Source organism: Diaphorina citri, unplaced genomic scaffold (assembly GCF_000475195.1).
Source record: "Diaphorina citri unplaced genomic scaffold, Diaci psyllid genome assembly version 1.1 scaffold381, whole genome shotgun sequence".
NCBI classification, from domain to species: Eukaryota; Metazoa; Arthropoda; class Insecta; order Hemiptera; family Psyllidae; genus Diaphorina; species Diaphorina citri.
In genome coordinates, this window is record NW_007377816.1 from 188,927 (window position 1) to 208,758 (window position 19,832).

General features: G+C 37.6%; 3 protein-coding genes across 3 annotated transcripts; 2 read left to right on the forward strand and 1 right to left on the reverse strand.

Annotated features, from left to right (window-relative positions):
• Positions 1–26: 26 nt before the first annotated feature.
• On the forward strand, positions 27–1,333 carry LOC103508267 (UDP-glucuronosyltransferase 2B20-like). Its single transcript, XM_026822901.1, has 3 exons — positions 27–265; positions 641–860; positions 1,249–1,333. Exons 1-3 carry the CDS (start codon positions 73–75, stop codon positions 1,331–1,333), a joined length of 498 nt encoding a protein of 165 aa, XP_026678702.1. The 5' UTR covers positions 27–72.
• A 1,141-nt stretch (positions 1,334–2,474) lies between these two features.
• Positions 2,475–12,412, forward strand: LOC103508268. The gene is made up of 6 exons (XM_026822902.1): positions 2,475–2,485; positions 2,844–2,906; positions 4,316–4,610; positions 7,280–7,444; positions 7,717–7,788; positions 12,215–12,412. The coding sequence occupies exons 1-6, from the start codon at positions 2,475–2,477 to the stop codon at positions 12,323–12,325; spliced, it is 717 nt and encodes a 238-aa protein (XP_026678703.1). The 3' UTR covers positions 12,326–12,412.
• Positions 12,413–14,434: 2,022 nt separating this feature from the next.
• On the reverse strand, positions 14,435–17,690 carry LOC103508263 (tRNA (adenine(37)-N6)-methyltransferase-like). Its single transcript, XM_026822903.1, has 7 exons — positions 17,686–17,690; positions 17,288–17,404; positions 16,505–16,665; positions 15,959–16,088; positions 15,813–15,927; positions 15,622–15,723; positions 14,435–15,356 (listed from the first exon to the last, which is right to left on the reverse strand). The coding sequence occupies exons 1-7, from the start codon at positions 17,688–17,690 to the stop codon at positions 15,021–15,023; spliced, it is 966 nt and encodes a 321-aa protein (XP_026678704.1). The 3' UTR covers positions 14,435–15,020.
• Positions 17,691–19,832: the final 2,142 nt, after the last annotated feature.

The window sequence follows — 19,832 nt, forward strand, 5'->3', positions numbered from 1 at the left end:
ATATTCCTTTATCATTACTTTCCCCAGGACCTTCAGCAGAGGGCAGATGCAGCAAAGGGTGGATTTGTGTACATGAGTTTCGGTTCTGTAGTAGATCCAACCAAGTTGAGTGAGGAGACCAAGTTGGGCTTCCTGGAAGTTTTCAAGCAACTCAAACTGCCCATCTTTTGGAAGATCGACATCACTAATGATCCAGTGCTCAACGCAAAAACCCTTCCTGACAATGTGTTCATTCAGAAGTGGTACCCTCAGACCGACATCTTGGGTAAGTTGTTGTTGTTATAGTTTTTTTCCCCCGAAGATATAATAACGACAGGATAGGAGAAAACCAGCAGTTTCGAGAACGAACCATATCAGTTTGGGCTTTAGGACAAAGTTCGTCCTGGGTAGGAATCGAACCCGCGACCTTGCTTACAAGGCAAACGAGGTATCCTCCAAGGTCCAACCTAACTAGGCTGGCAAAATTGACTTTTTATTTTCCTACTTCTCTGCAACGCCAATGTGTAGACTTGCTTATATTGAACACATTGCCATGGGAGCTGACTACAAACAAAGGCAAGTGGTCCGCAAAGAATGTGGTTTTGCTATTATTGGTCCGCCATTTCAAAAAATGTTACCCCTCATGTCGTCTCTGTTTCAGCTCATCCAAATCTCCGCCTGTTCATCACCCACGGAGGTATCAGCAGTCTAATGGAAGCCTCCAGTCTAGGCGTACCCGTGTTGGGTGTTCCATTCTTTGGTGACCAGTACCGGAATATGGTGCTGCTAAGACATAGAGGCTATGCTCTCATCGAACCCATTCAGACGCTCACCAAACAGAGCTTCCTGAAGAATGCTCAAACCATGTTGAACGATCCTAGGTAAGTTCTGCACTTGGAGGTAGAAATCACATCAAAATGATGGTTGTTTTCCGAGCCTCTTTTCAAGATGGTGCTTACTTCTGGTAATAAAATTTCAAGATGTGCTGAAATCCCGGGGGAGGGGGAAGAAGTGAATCGAGATAAGCTTACTTTTCTACCAGAGATCTAAACTTTTCATGACTTTATGTACATACCATAAAATAACAGTTACCATTTTCAATATCTAGAAAAGAGATCTGCTTGATTTCATTACCTATTATTTGGATTTTTTCGTGGGTGCAATAGTCCTAAACAATAGACTCTGCACTCCGCACACAGGAATTTCGTTAGAAAAGTCCCTCTTTTTAATACTTCAATGTAATGTAATTTTTTTCCCTGTTTCCCACAGTTTCAAACAAAACGCCAAGAAATGGGCGAGCATCGCCAACGACGAAATCGTGTCTCCCCTAGACAATATAGCTGAATATGGATAAGTAGGTAGGGTATACTTACTTACTTACTTCCCGTGTCCTCTTGAGGTCTTGGAAGGTTTCAGTGTGTAGGTAAATGGATCCTACCTACCTAGTCTATTTATGTATTTCTTTGGAGCTTCCTTTTCTCAAGGTCTCTGAGTGGGCATTATTATGTTGGGATTGATAAGATGGGCATTACTATGCTGGGATTGATAAGATATGCATTTGAGAAGTTGTGTTGGTTAAAAATACTTTTCGTAGACCTCCGTTACCGAGTGGGTATCACACTAGGCTTGCGCTCCGGAGGTCACGGGTTCGATTCCCGGCGGAGTCGAAGTTTTTTCGGCTCTGTACTTGGAGTTCGGGGTGCACTCAGCCTCGTCAGGACAAGCGAGTAGCTACTTTAATCGAGTAGCGACCAGTGGTCTCTAAGTGGGCATTATTATGTTGGGATTGATAAGATGGGCATTATTATGCTGGGATTGATAATAGATGCATTTGAGAAGTTGTGTGGGCGTTTTGGTTAAAAATACTTTTTCGGAGACCTCACTAGGCTTGCGCTCCGGAGGTCACGGGTTCGATTCCCGACGGAGTCGGAGTTTTTTCGGCTCTGTACTTGGAGTTCGGGGTGCACTCAGCCTCGTGAGGATAATCGAGTAGCGACCAGTGGCGGCATTACAAGTCAATGAAACGAGCGATGATAAATATGATGATTGAGTAAATGAAAGACTTGTAATACTGTGATACCCACAAAGTTGTGAAAAAGCTCTTTGCTTTACCACAAAGATTCATGATTTGATTTGATTTTACTTTTTCGAAGTGCCCTGAATGGCGATAGAGTACTATTTATTTGGTAAGGGGGACACATATTTCTTGCATGACGAATAATTATTGTAACTTCAGAGCTACACACTACTTTTCGGGCACAAAGACTTTTTTGGACACGAATTGTATAGATATACGAATAAATTACGTTCAGAAAGAGATTTTAGGAGTACGGAGATTTTTTAACCACCACCTGAGGTAAAAAAAAAAAAAAAGAAGGGAGGCAAACCAATGAACCGGAATATTATGTGAAAAAAAGAGGATTTTGTGGACTCCCCAAGTACGTGGAAATGTCGGGAGATTTGTACGATAGACTGATTCAGTATCTGTTTTAATGATGGTCTCAGTGTGAGTGCCTGACATAACAGTGGATTTCACCAATATTTTTTCAGCTCCTAGAAGCAGGTAATAAAATTTCAAGATGTGCTGAAATCCCGGGGGGGGGAAGAAGTGAATCGAGATAAGCTTACTTTTCTACCAGTTAAGAGATCTAAACTTTTCATGATTTTATGTACATACCATAAAATAACAGTTACCATTTTCAATATCTAGAAAAGAGGTCTGCTTGATTTCATTACCTATTATTTGGATTTTTTCGTGGGTGCAATAGTCCTAAACAATAGACTCCGCACACAGGAATTTCGTTAGAAAAGTCCCTCTTTTCAATACTTCAATGTAATATAATTTTTTTCCCTGTTTCCCACAGTTTCAAACAAAACGCCAAGAAATGGGCGAGCATCGCCAACGACGAAATCGTGTCTCCCCTAGAGTGAGATTTGAGATAAACCCTCAGCTTCGTTTTGAGTCGGAGGTTAGGAGAACATTCAACTTGAGTCAGCGACTCAGCGCAAGGTCATAGACTAAGTCAGCAAGGTTGAATCAAATGTAAACAACGGAGCATTGTACTCTGGTAATTGAGTGGAGGTCACAATACATAATTATTACTATATATGGTTATATATACGTACATATCATATGTTATACTTACACACTTATACGTACGTCCACTTGAAATGTGAATTTTTGTCCTGAACAAAATTTGAGAATTTGACCACAGTAATATACCTACGTAGTTGCCTACTGCTGGGGTGAAGAGACTTCATTAATTGTGGTGACATGGATTACTATAGCATATGTTATATGTACGTACATATCATATGTTATACTTACACACTTATACGTACGTCCACTTGAAATGTGAACTTTTGTCCTGAGCAAAATTTGAGAATTTGACCACAGTAATATACGTAGTTGCCTACTGCTGGGGTGAAGAGACTTCATTAATTGTGGTGACATGGAAAATGAAAAAAGTGGTTAAATACGACCTGAGAAAAAAAATCCCATCTTGTACCTACAGGGTGAAACTGTGAAGGGAAATAAGTTTTCCAGTCTCAAGTGGAGTTCACAATACATATTACTATACCTACCATATGTTATATGTACGTACATATAACATACGTACGTCCACTTGAAATGTGAACTTTTGTCCTGAGCAAAATTTGAGAATTTGACTACAGTAATACACGTATAGTTGCCTACTGCCGGGGTGAAGAGACTTCATTAATTGTGGTGACATGGAAAATGCAAAAAGTGGTTAAATACGACCTGAGAAAAAAAATCCCATCTTGTACCTACAGGGTGAAACTGTGAAGGGAAATAAGTTTTCCAGTCTCATCCCATCTTGTACCTACAGGGTGAAACTGTGAAGGGAAATAAGTTTTCCAGTCTCGGAATAAATGAATAAATTTCTGGAAAATATGAAGAAGAAAGTAAGTGTAAAATTAAAATAGATAACCATATAACCAAGATGAAGATGAAGGAAGACCAGAGAGAAATGGAAAGGGAAAGAGGACAAAACTTTGATTAGTTTAAAGTGGGAAAAAAGTTTGCATTTTTTTCTATGTAAAAAGTTGATCCTTTTTTTCTACTTCTTTTTCTTCTCCTCCTCCTCATTCTTCCTTCTTTTGCTGACAATTTTTTTGCCTCTTTCTTAAAATTTTCTTCTTCTTCTTTTCTATGCACCTGACTAAAGTCTGTCTTGTCCCATTGAAGTTTTTACACTGAGAGTAGCGAGACTTTTTAAAATATTCATGTCGTTCTCTTCTTCTTCCCCTCCTCCTCCACTTTCTCCTCCACAACAAAAAAAACAGTACTGATTTCATTTTATTTCTCCCTCAGTTTGGCTCGACGTCCCTACTTTTCCGATGAAGACGACGCCCTGGATGTCCAAGAAGAAGAGGAAACCTCCCTACCCGAACTCCCTAGACACATTAGAACTCCGAAACGTAGCCATACCCGTCTAGCAAGACCAGAGGAAAATTCCGACACGGAAAATTTGGAATCGGAAAACCAGGATGAAGATTTGGAGAGTGAGAGGACGGGAGAGAGTGAGAGAGGGGAAGGAGAGAGTGAAGTACAGGTTCAAGAAGAACAAGAACTGAGCGAAGCGAGGATGAAAAAATCGGAAAAGTCGGTAAGAAAAATATTCACGTACTTAATTAATATAAACATAACTTATTACTATTATTTATTTATTAGCATAGAAATTTCTTTAAAGAGGCTTGATAGCATTTCCGGCTGGGATCGAACTCCCCGCTCTCCTGTTTACCAGGTGAGTGTATTGACCACTACGCCACCGAGGCAAGTCAATAAACATATCTCTTCTTCTTTCAGGCCCATCTCTTCGTCAAGAACTGCAAGGACGAGTGGCACAACTCAAACTTATCAGCAGGACGCGAGTATTGTTGTAAGGACAACGAAATGCGATTTCCGGCTGGGATCTAACTCCCCGCTCTCCTGTTTACCAGGTGAGTGTATAATTGACCACTACGCCACCGAGGCAAGTCAATAAACATATCTCTTCTTCTTTCAGGCACATCTCTTCGTCAAGAACTGCAAGGACGAGTGGCACAACTCAAACTTATCAGCAGGACGCGAGTATTGTTGTAAGGACAACGAAATGCGTTAAAATCCATTTGATTGGTATAGGCTTAACAGGGCTGTTAAACTGTGTCCATTCACAGTCGAAGGCCATCGATCGATGGCTGAAATCGTTCACACTGCCTCGACAACATAGATTTACTTCGTCGATCGACATCGATGGACGACCGTTGACTATGTGTGGACACACCTTTAACCTTTAGGGGCTAAAAAGAAGGTTGGTGAAACCCACCCTGAGGAGAAAGAAAATGAGAAAGATTCGTGCTTTCTAGCATTGTCAATATTATTTCTCGCAGAGACAAGGACAGTAATGTGGGGAGATTTGTACGATAGATTGATTCAGTATTTGTTTTATTAATGGTCTCAGTGTGAGTGCCTGGCATAACAGTGGATTTCACCAATATTTTTTCAGCCCCTAGAAGCTAGGGGGGCTGTTAAAATCCATTTGATTGGTATAGGCTTAACAGGGCTGTTAAACTGTGTCCATTCACAGTCGAAGGCCATCGATCGATGGCTGAAATCGTTTACACTGCCTCGACATCATAGGTTTACCTCGTCGATCGACATCGATGGACGGCCGTTGACTATGTGTGGACACACCTTTAGGGGCTAAAAAGAAGGTGGGTGAAACCCACCCTGAGGAGAAAGAAAATGAGAAAGATTCGTGCTTTCTAGCATTGTCAATATTATTTCTCGCAGAGACAAGGACAGTATTGAGGTGGGTATCTTGTCGATATAAGAAGATACTTAAGTATTTGGCATTGGTCATGATAAGGGTTCTTATTTGGAATGGTAAGAGGGGGAGATCTTGTTAGATTTCTTGCCTCTAGATATAGAGCATTTGTATTTTCATGAATCAACATACTTTGGTGCTTTCATTGTTTACTTGGAATTTTGGAAAGGTTTTATCACTCATAGGTTTTATCCTATACATAAAGATTTCATACTATACATATTACGTTATGTGTACTTAAAATAAAATTGAGAATTACTGACAGCTATTTATAACTTGTTGAATGGGTCCTGTTCGGTTGGTAACTGGATGGTTAACGTTTCTTGCCTCTAGATATAGAGCATTTGTATTTTCATGAATCAACATCTTTTGGTGCTTTCATTGTTTACTTGGAATATTGGAAAGGTTTTATCCTACACATATTACGTTGTGTACTTAAAATAAAATTGAGAATTACTGACAGCTATTTATAACTTGTTGAATGGGTCCTGTTCGGTTGGTAACTGGATGGGTGTTCAAGACTGCCTTGAACAACACGTGTTGCTGGTTATTTCAGGGTGCACTCAGCCTTGTGAGGACAATTTATGTTATACACAGGCTAAGCTGGGCTGGAAAAATGAGAAGAAAAAATTAAACTAAGTTGTCTCCTTTTATTTATATTTTTTTTTTCCTTCTATTTTCCCAGCCTAGCCCTGAGGAGCTGTACCGTTATAACACACGCTGTGAGTCAGACCGCTGTGATTCTTATCAAGTCTGCTTCTACTTTTCCGATGAAGACGACGCCCTGGATGTCCAAGAAGAAGAGGAAACTTCCCTACCCCAACTCCCCAGACACATTAGAACTCCGAAACGTAGCCATACCCGTCTAGCAAGACCAGAGGAAAATTCCGACAATATGGAATCAGAAAACCAAGATGAAGATTTGGACAGTGAGAGAACGGGAGAGAGTGAGAGAGGGGAAGGAGAGAGTGAGAGAGAAGTACAGGTTCAAGAAGAACAAGAACTGAGCGAAGCGAGGATGAAGAAATCGGAAAAGTCGGTAAGAAAAATATACACCTAATGAAACATAACTTATTATTATTAACATAGAGATTTCTTTTAAAATAGGCTTGATAGAGATAACTGTTAACTGCTGAGGTCTTATCGTCCCGAAAGCGAAGAGAGAAGGAAGATAGAATACGAGAAAGCCAGCCGTTCTAAGAACGAACCTTATTTGATTTTATAATATGTACCTGTCAACGTGGCAACACCACCTCCGTTGAATCTAACTAAATGGTCCCCCCCCTAAAATGTTCCCAACAAATGGTAATTTCAGATCTGTTGCACATTGCATACATAATAAAATACCCGGCTGTCATAAAAAGAAGCCCAATTTCGAAGGCCTGAAGAAATAGGTACCTATCTACCTAATTTCTTTCAGCTCGTTTCCCTTGTTTTTACATGTTCATGATGTTTTACTTGTTTTCCAGACTGAGCCAGTACCTTGCACATGTGGAATATTTATGTCCGGTCAATTCCACAAGGCCAGCAAGGCACCTCCAAAGGGTAACGCCGTTATTGTGTCAGAAATGGAGGAGACGTTCCCATGTACTCCCGTAGGAAACAAACAATGCACCAACAAGTGCTTGGGCATGGTAAGTTATTAACAGTTTTTACTTTCTATAACCTACTAAAGTAATGAGAAAAGTATTGTTCTCTTAATAACTAAACGAAAGATCACAATACTCCGCGGCGATATAGTTCCTTTTATCAAACCTCTTGAAAAAAGAAATCTATAGGTATTTTTATTTTTTCTCATCCGTTTCAGGTGATCAAACATTTACCAGAAAGTCCGGCACTGATTTGTGCAGCTGCTGACCGCGATATTCACAAAGAACCTATTTTTATTTTTTCTCATCTGTTTCAGGTGATCAAACATTTACCAGAAAGTCCGGCACTGATTTGTGCAGCTGCTGACCGCGATATTCACAAAGAAAGAGTAAGTATACGAGGTGACATAATCTGATCATAGTACTGAGAATATGGGTCATTGTATTGAGGAATGTATGGCTTGATATCCAGCACTGGTGTACCGTCTAACATATCCACTCCGGAGAAATAGATTGTGCTGCCTGAAATGTTAAAAATAATTATCCATCCAGTAACCAGTGTCAGAAAAAAAATCTGCCCAAAACATTGCCCACATTACCATCTGTTAAATTCTCAAACACGGTTGAGTATACATAGTACTGAGAATATGGGTCATCGTATTGAGGAATGTATGGCTTGATATTCAGCACTGGTGTACCGTCTAACATATCCACTCTGGAGAAATAGATTGTGCTGCCTGAAATGTTAAAAATAATTATCCATCCAGTAACCAGTGTCAGAAAAAAAAGCTGCCCAAAACATTGGCCACATTACCTTCTATTAAATTCTCAAACACGGTTGAGTATAAAATTCCACACCTTAGCTGGGATCTGGGATTGACTACCAATATTTCGCCAGAAAGTCCGGCACTGATTTGTGCAGCTGCTGACCGCGATATTCACAAAGAAAGAGTAAGTATAAGAAATTAATAATAGACTATTGAGTGGAAGGTAACCACTAGGCGAAGTTAACGGCGTTCTCTACCACCTAACCCTTAGAGCTCCATTATTATGTGGTCAGTTTTTCAAATAAATTAGATGAAATTCCGTTCCCGGCGATTACACCACCTTACCTTCTATTTTGTCAATGGTAACTAAGGATAGACCAATGGGTGTGGGTCTGTATGGTGACCTAGTGCTAAATACTCCCACTGTAGTTCCATCTAACCTAGGGGGTGACACTTTGGCCTTGATGTGCGTAGACTCTACGTTTTTGTGAAAGTGGAAGATGATCCTGAAAATCAAAATTTAAATAATTTATTATTGAGACTTATAAACAGGGAGTCAACCTAGTTAGCTTGGAAGTTAGTATGCTTGCCTTGTAAGTGCTAAGTTGTGGGTTTGATTCCCACCTAAGGAGAATTTTTATCCTAGACAGATATAGTTTGTCCTTGGACCGGCTGGTGTGTCTGGAGTGAGATGGACAAATATGTTCAGTATTATCACAACAGTTTAGTGAAGTATTTGACGAAATATTTCAGCAGTAAACCAGAATTACAATACATCGTTAAGGAGTACGATTTGGATAAATTCAGAGCGGAACTCAAAACTTACGCTTGTCATAAATTGAAACACATATTTATCATTATGAAGATACTGCATGGGAAGGATGAAAAACTATATGAAGATAGCCTAAGGCATATTCTGGATCATTGTGTTCAAAATGATTTCATTTAGTGTAGATACCTAGACATTACTTATTCTAATAGCTAGATCTCACCATTCCCTTGTACCTCAGCCTCGTTTATTCCATTGCCATTTCTACCCCCACTGTTATAATTTGGCATGAGCAACAATCTGTACTGCCCCAGGGTCTTCACTTTGTTTTATTTTGGCAGTAGTAGTCCTAAGATGAGCTTTTTTTTTAAAGTGGCACTTAATTAGGAAATAAAAAGAGAAAGTTTGGTTTGTCATTGTGCTAAGATACAGAATGTGTTATTTGAAATAACTTGGAATTGCATACAAAAAGTACTAAAATTATGATTGGAGACGAAAATTGGTAGGTACCTAAATCAGTGGCAGGAAGAATAGCGACGCTTAGCGAATTCTTTTGAAGACTTATGTTAAACTGAAGGAAATATTCTTTAATAAATAGTTAAAATAAACAACTTACACGTAACAAATGAGATCAATTGTAAACAGAAACAGAAGAGCATTGGTTCTTGGACCGGAGTTTCTTCTCTCAAAATTAGACAAAATAATTGCACAAAATGTTCAGAAGGGTGGATCCTATCCGGGACCTTGTCTTGATGTTAAACCTACCAAGCCAATCCGACGCCATTCAAGTCTCCTTGTGTCCATTGGTGGAAAGCTCAAGCCAAGGTTTCAGCAGCTCGATTAAAGAACTGAAAATGAAATGGATAGTCAATTCGAATGAAGGAATCAAAAGCCCGCATAATGGTGTCAGCACAAAATTAGAACAATGTGATGGACAAGTATATGACGAAGAGAGATTTAGAATTGAAATAAATGCAATGGAGAGTCAATTCGAATGGAGGAAATAAAAGCCCGCATAATGGTGTCAGCACAAAATTAGAACAATGTGATGGACAAGTATATGACGAAGAGAGATTTAGAATTGAAATAAATGATGAAACAAGGATATCTAGATATTCAAATGATGAAGAGAGATTTATAAATGAAGTAAATGATGAAGCAAGGTCATCAAGAAATGAAAATAGCAAAGAGACGAATCGACAGTTAAGTTTCATTCTCAAAGGTATGCCTGATCGGTCAGTATGGGTGTCATTGAATTCCGAGGTAAGTTTAAGTGCTTTTAGTTAAATTGAGATCTCTATTTGAACCGGAGTCACTTTTATTACTAACTTTGGTGTCACTTTGATTAGATAGAATAGAACTGTATACCTTGGCTTCTTAATAGAATAGAACATACCTTGTTTATCGTATACCGGAGTCACTTTTTTTTTACTAACTTTGGTGTCACTTTGATTAGATAGAATAGAACTGTATACCTTGGCTTCTTAATAGAATAGAACATACCTTGTTTATCGTGCTGGAAAAGGACTGGAAAGCCCCTTTACCCCCGCAGTCTAACCCAGGTTTTATATATTTTGATGACATATGGGGATAATGGGGAACACATTTTATAGTCTCTTTTAACTCGTTTTATCTCATTGAACTCTGGGTTAACAAGTTTTAACTTAAAAATAAATAAAAAAATAATAATAAAAAAAACGACCGCTCTTATTTGTTCGTGTTTCCAATCTACAGGCCACGTTTGAGAAAGAACTCACCATGTACTCTCTAATGGTACCTCAATACCTGTCTATTCTGAATCAACTCATTGAGACTCCAACACAGGAAAATGAACAGACCAAGCTATATCATCCGCTATTTCCAAAGTTCTATACAGGATGCCTCAATTTGGAGAACACCTTGAGCTATGTTGATGAAAATGCGACCATTATTCTGGAAAACCTCAGCCTGTCTGGTTATGAGAATTGTCGACGGTAAGTCAAGTCTACATGTGTCCAACTGCATCAATTGGATCTGTGCCCTATATCATCATCAGATGGGAAAAGTATATCTAATATAAGAGTAATGGCCAATGGAAAATAAGTCTGAATTTGGACGAAATAGATCAAAATGTGGAATTGTAAAAGTGTATTTTTCCAGTCTAGTTAGCTAGCATTTACAGTGCCCTCTATCAAACCTCTTAAAAAAAAGTGGGTAAGTGTTGTAATTTGGACCCATAAAATTTCAAGAATAATGCTGATCCCTGATTGTTGTTTCTCTTTTTCAGTACAGATGGAAAAGTATATCTAATATAAGAGTAATGGCCAATGGAAAAGAAGTCTGAATTTGGACGAAATAGATCAAAATGCGCAATTGTAAAAGTGTATTTTTCCAGTCTAATTAGCTAGCATTTACAGTGCCCTCTATCAAACCTGTTAAAAAAAAGTGGGTAAGTGTTGTAATTTGGACCCATAAAATTTCAAGAATAATGCTGATCCCTGATTGTTGTTTCTCTTTTTCAGTAGTCAAATTTTGAAGTTGTGTCCTGGAAGAGAGAAAGAATAGGCACTTTGACAATTTTCTTGTAGAATTTGGGTGTTAAGCCTGTGATAGAGGTCCTTGACAAGTCCATTATCTTAATTCAAGTATTTGCACAGTGAGTTTTGGACAAACTGGAAAATCTTTTTCAGTCCAAACCTAGACGACTATCATTTCAAACAAGTATTGGAAAAGCTCGCCTTGTTTCATTCCGTAGGTATCATCATCAAGACCGATCCAAACTATAAAGACGCGTTTGAAAACCTTCTAAAAACAGCGAGGCCATTTTTCTTCGGCGCAAAAGACCAGAACATCAGCAAGATTAACGCTGAGAGACGACAAAGGATTGTGAGTATAGTGGAGAAATTCAACTATGGAAACACAGTGAATGAAAAACTTATGGAAATCCTCACTCGGACGGATAACAAAACACTGCAAGCGCCCGTCTCCTGTTATTACAGCTTAATACACAATGATTTATGGATTAACAACATCTTGTTCAAGTATTCCGACACTGAGATTGCCGACATCAAATTCCTCGATTTTCAAAACACAAACTTTGGTTCTGTAGCGAAGGAATTTGTGTTTCTTCTCTACACTTCTGTTGAGCTATGTGTCTGGATAACATCTTGTTCAAATATTCCGACACAAGCGAGATTGCCGACGTCAAGTTCCTCGATTTTCAAAACACAAACTTTGGTTCTGTAGCGAAGGAATTTGTGTTTCTTCTCTACACTTCTGTTGAGCTATGTGTCTGGACAGGCCCATCTCTTCGTCAAGAACTGCAAGGACGAATGGCACAACTCAAACTTATCAGCAGGACGCGAGTATTGTTGTAAGGACAACGAAATGCTCAAGTGTCCCTCCAGTTAGGCGAATCCTAGCTGTCGATCTAATAGCTAGAGTTTAGTGCTATCGAAAAAGACTGCCTTTGACGAGTGAGGGCAATAAAATTGTAGCCCTGGGGGGTGTCAAAGACCCCGATGTACAGGTTTATGTTAAAATGTTTGTGATGCTTTATTACATTTTTATCTATCCAAAAGAGGAGGTCCGTTAGGTTTATCGAATTCTTGTGTAGATAGTTAAGATAGTTTTCTTTATAAATATTACGAGTATGTACAGTTATTCAATGTTTACTTTTTATTCATTAAATAAAAGAAATAGGTAATAAAAATAAAAAAAAACAAGCCTAACTATAGTTAGTACCTAGGTAATACATTTTTTTTTTTTTCTTTTAGAAATATTTAGAAAAATTTGCAATGTTCTTAATGCAATTCAGTTAGTCTTAGTGTATAGGTAGGTATCTTGAAACAATACTTGGTAGAAAAGCTTTAATTATAGGAAACATTGATTTTATTTAATAGGTGTATGTGATTTTTTTTTGTGATCATAACATCAATTTTTTGGATACCAAATGTAAATATTAAATGAATTACATATGTAGGTAATTTTTTTTTCTTCCTTAGTAGGTTATTTGGGTATTTCTAAGTTTACGTTTTTTTTTAAAAATTCGATATCGATACAGGAACACATGAAAAGTTTTTAAATAAAATAAATAAAACCTTTTGAGTTATAAAAAGGGTTGAAATGTCCTCGGGCTGGAAACACATGTGGTTGTGATCATGTAAATTTTCATCTTTCTTTTTTGTCAAAAAGAGAAGGTACCAAAAACGTATTTTTCTATCACAAAACTGCCTTGGGTTTGAAATGTATCTTTTTTTTTCAATAACAAGATATAGGAAGAATTTTACCGAAGGTGTTTTGTATGTGGAGGGCAAGTTAATGTAGAAAACCAATAATAATAATAAAAATGATCTTCAGCAAAGAAAGTTTTGTATTGCATAAAAGTACCTTCATTTTTTGTGTAGCTGCAATTTGCAGTGGATTTACAATTACTTTCTTTGTACCTAGTATTAAGGAATCTCTCCAGAAAGAACTTATACTAATATTTTTACTTTTGTAGGTATTACCTATAGCTTTGCAAGCGGAGGTAGACTAACGCAAAATAAATTAATTTACAACAGACATGGGGTACGTAGGTACATACCTATACTACCATTATATAGCTACCTACAATTCAAAGTCAACAATAAGAGATAAGCTGTAGGCCCTTACATAACTGCCAGAGTGTCAGATAACGAACAGACCAAAATAAACTACAATCGCTTCAGTTTAGTGTTTTGTTTACTCTGCAGTTATAATACGGAATACAAGAGAAAATGTTCAAGACAATTTCCACGGGTTTACATTTAAATTTGTCTGAAATTAAATTGGTCCTTTAGAAGTGTTGTGAATGTATTTTCAAGGTTCGCAATGTGAAAAATAGTCACGAGTGATCGGCAGTAGTAGTCCTAAGATGAGTTTCTTTTTTGAAAGTGGCACTTAATTAGGAAATAAAAAGAGGAAGTTTGGTTTGTCATTGTGCTAAGATACAGAATTTGTTATTTGAAATAACTTGGAATTGCATACAAAAAGTACTAAAATTATGATTGGAGACTTAAGAAAATTGGTAGGTACCTAAATCAGTGGCAGGAAGAATAGCGACGCTTAGCGAATTCTTTTGAAGACTTATGTTAAACTGAAGGAAATTACTTTTACTGCCCCAGGGTAGTCCTAAGATGAGCTTTATTTTTTTAATTATTATTTTTTTTTAAAGTGGCACTTAATTAAGGAAATAAAAAGAGAAAGTTTGGTTTGTCATTGTGCTAAGATACAGAATTTGTTATTTGAAATAACTTGGAATTGCATACAAGAAGTACTAAAATTATGATTGGAGACGAAAATTGGTAGGTACCTAAATCATTGGCAGGAAGAATAGCGACGCTTAGCGAATTCTTTTGAAGACTTATGTTAAACTAAAGGAAATATTCTTTAATAAATGGTTAAAAATAAACAACTTACACGTAACAAATGAGATCAATTGTAAACAGAAACAGAAGAGCATTGGTTCTTGGACCGGAGTTTCTTCTCTCAGAAACAACTTACACGTAACAAATGAGATCAATTGTAAACAGAAACAGAAGAGCATTGGTTCTTGGACCGGAGTTTCTTCTCTCATGGTTAGCTATAAAGAGGTACTCCAACTGTTAGCAAAATGGGACATCTTATTTAGCTGACAGTCTAAAAAAAGCACTCCTTAGTTGATCACTCCGCTAAGTACCGACCGACCCTCAATCAAAAACCGGGAGCAGTGACCGTGAGCATGTAGGTCAGCAACATTTGCCGTCTATTAAAGGTGTGTAAAAAAGAAAGTGAGTTATTAAAAAAAAGAAAGGCCCACTCCTTTCAATGCTACTGTGTCAATAAGTCAAATCCCTACTTTCTCTACCTGTAGGTACGAAGCTACTAAGTTGAAGAATGAGTTAAGTTTATCCGAGGAGTTAACTGAGTAGTCCACTGAAAAGAGTGTGTATTTCTTTTCTTATTGACTAACTCTAACTCACTCTCTTTACACATGGCCAAAATGGCCTAATGGTCAATATTCCAGACATTTGTGAACACTCTCTCTACACATCTCTGTATAACCGTCAGAAAGACCCTACTTACCACACCGAGAGCGAGAGATCCCTCAGAACTCGAACGCCTGACTGTCTTCCAAATCCAAACTATCTCCCTTGTTCACCCGATACACCAGCACGGACTTCTCGTCATCGTTAAACTTACAGCTCACATGCAGACTGTCTATTTGGAACGTGTAGAACTGGTTCTTGAACCTCTTCCTGACGTACACGGAGCGCGGGTCTTCCCGTAGGATGTTCCGGATGGTGGTTTCCACGCTGGATGTTTCTTTGCACGGGTCACTGGCTGCAATGGACTCGAGCTGACTCCGGGCGCGGTCTTCAAACACAACGTTCAGTTGGGACACGGGAGGGGATTTGATCCAACTCGGCACGTCTACCACCACCTGGAAATGTGGAAGAGAGTAGTATATATTGAGAACAAAACTTCATATTTTGGCCAAACCGATCACCTCCCACAAGCGTCTTGAGCATTACACCACCGAGGCAGGATACTATAATCAACTTATACTCTTGTAATTTTGTTGTTGATATACAAAATGTTCTATTATTGTTCCTTTAATTTTGTAATGAATCCCTAATTTAGCGGAGATATTTGCCATTATCCCTGAAACTTTTTTTTAAATCTATTGAGACAATAAATCTACTCACTTTCTTATTGGAAGGACTAACAGGAATGGCAGAGCTTCCCTCTCCCTCTGCACCATCTGGAGGGTCTCTCTCTGTATCATTGATGTGTATACGAGGTGACATGGCAGCATTCTGATCATAGTACTGAGAATATGGGTCATCATATTGAGGAATGTACGGCTTGATATCCAGCACTGGTGTCCCGTCTAACAAGCAGCATTCTGATCATAGTACTGAGAATATGGGTCATCATATTGAGGAATGTACGGCTTGATATCCAGCACTGGTGTCCCGTCTAACATATCCACACCGGAGAAATAGATTGTGCTGCCTGAAATGTAAAACAAATACGAGGTGACAGGGTGACATAGCAGCATTCTGATCATAATACTGAGAATATGGGTCATCATATTGAGGAATGTATGGCTTGATATCCAGCACTGGTGTACCGTCTAACATATCCACACCGGAGAAATAGATTGTGCTGCCTGAAATGTAAAACAAATAAGAGGTGACATATTCTGATCATAGTACTGACCATCTAACATATCCACACCGGAGAAATAGATTGTGCTGCCTGAAAAGTAAAACAAATACAAGGTGACATATTCTGATCATAGTACTGAGAATATGGGTCATCGTATTGAGGAATGTATGGCTTGATATCCAGCACTGGTGTGCCGTCTAACATATCCACTCCAGAGAAATAGATTGTGCTGCCTGAAATGTTAAAAATAATTATCCATCCAGTACTTAACCAGTGTCAGAAAAAAAAGCTGCCCAAAACATTGCCCACATTACCTTCTATTAAATTCTCAAACACGGTTGAGTATAAAATTCCACACCTTAGCTGGGATCTGGGATTGACTACCAATATTTCTAGTAAAAAATTACACCACCTTACCTTCTATTTTGTCAATGGTAACTAAGGATAGGCCAATGGGTGTGGGTCTATATGGTGACCTAGTGCTAAATACTCCCACTGTAGTTCCATCTAACCTAGGGGGTGACACTTTGGCCTTGATGTGCGTAGACTCTACATTCTTGTGAAAGTGGAAGATGATCCTGAAAATCAAGATTTAAATAATTTATTATTGAGACTGATAAACAGGGAGTCAACCTAGTTAGCTTGGAAGTTAGTATGCTTGCCTTGTAAGTGCTAGGTTGTGGGTTTGATTCCCACCTAAAATTTCTTTTTGGATTGTCAAAAGTAAGTACTGTAATCTAAATTCAAAATGAGAGATAATTACATATTATGTACCTTTGTATCAGGTTCCTTCCTCTTTTTAAACATCGAATATAAGATATATCTATACTAACTCCAACTTTGAGTAAATTTTAATATTTAGGTAGGTATGTACCAACATAATAATTTATCAGCGTGCAATGAAAAATGCAAACTCCAGAGTGAGAACTTGAAAAGTCCTTCATAGAATACCTAATCCACAGAATCGACATAACAGGAGAGTCAACTGGCTGAAAATAACTTCCTAGGATAAAATAAAATAACATAATATGGATCCCCACCTAAGGAGAATTTTTATCCTAGACATATAGTTTGTCCTTGGAATGGCTGGATGATTCCTACCCTATCCTTCTTCTCCCTTTGATTTTGGTATGATACAGCCTATCTTGTCAAAACAATATTTGTATTTTATTATTTTAAAAATACTTCATTTACAATTACCACATGTGCGAGAAGTCTTGCAATCCTTCGAGTGAGTGTTCAGGATTTGTGAACACACTTTTAGCAAGTGTTATTTTGCCCTTCTTTTCTAAACATATTGTGGCTTGCCGTGGAATTCTAATGGATTCAAATATTTAATTTTTATGTTATAAAATATGTTTTATTATTAAAAATAACAAGATGTTATTACACATGATATCATGACTCTATTTTTTTTACTTGGGTTTTATACATCAAAATATGGATGGGCAAAATGTACACTGTGATACAGGAAAGAAGAAACAAATGTAAATAAATCAAAGAAAAGGATATAAGAAAACTGTGCGTTTGTGACAAGACTTTGGTGGAAAGTTATAACAGCAAAACAGAGGTGTGTTTGAAATTAAAAATATTCACACTTCATGCTCCGAGATCAACTCAATAAATGGACGAATAAACAAAATTACAGCCTCTTCCCCACTAATAATATCTTGGTGTACCTATGTAGGTACTAGAAAAAGATTTTTTTTTTCCAAGGGCTTTAACTTCAAGATGGAAGTTTTTATTATTATTATTATTATTATTATTATTATTATTATTATTATTATTATTATTATTTATTACTACAGTATAGCGAGCTAGTAATGCTAGAGCTTACTACAGTATAGCTAGCTAGAGCTAGTAATGAAATTATTGCAATCGGTCCAAATTTTTTCACCTTACCTAGGGCTCAAGGAAAGAATTTCGCAAACATTATGAGAGTTATGCTGTTACCGCCCGGGGTCGACTATATCCTAAACAGAAAAGGTTCGTTCCAGGAACGGCTGCCTTTCTCCTATCCCTATATCCTAAACAGATAAGGTTCGTTCTCGGAACGGCTGCCTTTCTCATATCCTGTCCTCCTCTCTTCGTATTCGAAACGATAACACCCTGTTGTTACAGTTCCCTCTATCAAACCTCTAGGAAAAAAAGATCCCATGTGCTCATCTGGACACTTTCTAAACTAAGAGTTAGGTAATGGGAAGGAAAATGTATAAAAGGTGTGATATTGAAATGAGATGTTGCCAGAGGACACACAAATAGTGGAAAACAAGACTGTATAAAGTAGCTGCACTAAACATTAACTGTACAAGATGTAAGCACGATTCAATGTAGAGGACACCCAAATAGTGGTAACAAAATGAAGCCTATGTAATAGGAAATGACCTAATTTCAATAATCCTGACCTAATCTAATTTCTTAATAAAATTGTCAATGTATCTAATGTTACGATAAGAAGTGGTGTGATTGTGAGATCTTTTAGGCGATATTCCCGTTAAGGCATAAGCTAACCATTTTTTTTTTTGTCCTAGGTTCGAAACCTGGCAATGGCAGAAATTTTCCAAGCAACTTTTTCCGTTCTTGGATAGGCACGGATGTAAAAGAATATGCATTGAAGTAATGCGAAAGCGGTGCCAAGGTACAATCTCTTTTTTTTACTCTTCCGATCTTTCTTTTTCAAAGTTTAATATGATTATGGCTTTTGGAAATTCAAGTTCTAATGATTGATTATAAACTTGTTTGTCGGCGCGAACGACCTTCAGTTCATAGTGTTGAAGCGCCTCAAAGGGGGGAAACTTATTTATAATATTATGATTATGACAAGTGATATAGATACCTATCTAATGAGCGAACTCTACAACTGAATCCGTGCTTACAATGCGGGAGATCCATCATGTCAAGGCACTTGAAATTAAAAAATACAAAGACATTATAAAGAGAACTATCTACACTATGTACACAATACAACTATATGATAGATCCTAAATTCTTAACGGATTACACACCAAAACAAAAGCTACTTAAGTTTAGTTTGAAAATATTGAAATATGTATTGAGATGTATTAAACAAAACATGGCGTGCGATAGGTACTTGGTATATTGAGAATGTGAAATCCAGGCTTCCTACATTTCCAGAATAAATGGCCAGATGATAAATAAAATGTAGGTAGAGTTTATAGTTTTAGCGCTCCTTAATAAATTATACCATAGACCCCGGAATCCCGCTCTGAGAGTTTCTTGTAATGGAAGAAATAGGTAATTATTGTAGTGTAGACAATGATTGAAAATATAAAATGATGTGACCATTGTGAAATCTTCAAAGATAATAGTTCAGATGAAAAAAGAGATGTAAATGGGCATTTAGACTGGAATAAATGGCCAGATGATAAATAAAATGTAGGTAGAGTTTATAGTTTAATTATTTAAAATTATACCATAGACCCCGGAATCCCGCTCTGAGAGTTTCTTGTAATGGAAGAAATAGGTAATTATTGTAGTATAGACAATCATTGAAAATATAAAATGATGTGACCATTGTGAAATCTTCAAAGATAATAGTTCAGATGAAAAAAGAGATGTAAATGGGCATTTAGACTAGGCGATATTCCCGTTAAGGCATAAGCTAACCATTTTTTTTTTTGTCCTAGGTTCGAAACCTGGCAATGGCAGAAATTTTCCAAGCAACTTTTTCCGTTCTTGGATAGGCACGGATGTAAAAGAATATGCATTGAAGTAATGCGAAAGC

What these genes read in the sequence shown, in the direction of transcription:
- LOC103508267 (XM_026822901.1), top strand. Translation starts at nt 73, where the DNA reads ATGAGTTTCGGTTCTGTAGTAGATCCAACCAAGTTGAGTGAGGAGACC. An exon ending in CCCTCAGACCGACATCTTGG is followed by an intron (nt 266 to 640) that starts GTAAGTTGTTGT and finishes TCTCTGTTTCAG; the next exon opens with CTCATCCAAATCTCCGCCTG. An exon ending in ACCATGTTGAACGATCCTAG is followed by an intron (nt 861 to 1,248) that starts GTAAGTTCTGCA and finishes TGTTTCCCACAG; the next exon opens with TTTCAAACAAAACGCCAAGA.
- LOC103508268 (XM_026822902.1), top strand. An exon ending in GAAATCGTGTCTCCCCTAGA is followed by an intron (nt 2,907 to 4,315) that starts GTGAGATTTGAG and finishes TTTCTCCCTCAG; the next exon opens with TTTGGCTCGACGTCCCTACT. An exon ending in TGAAAAAATCGGAAAAGTCG is followed by an intron (nt 4,611 to 7,279) that starts GTAAGAAAAATA and finishes CTTGTTTTCCAG; the next exon opens with ACTGAGCCAGTACCTTGCAC.
- LOC103508263 (XM_026822903.1), bottom strand. An exon ending in TACCATTGACAAAATAGAAG is followed by an intron (nt 16,089 to 16,504) that starts GTAAGGTGGTGT and finishes TTTACATTTCAG; the next exon opens with GCAGCACAATCTATTTCTCC. An exon ending in ACTATGATCAGAATGCTGCT is followed by an intron (nt 15,724 to 15,812) that starts TGTTAGACGGGA and finishes CAGAATGCTGCC; the next exon opens with ATGTCACCTCGTATACACAT.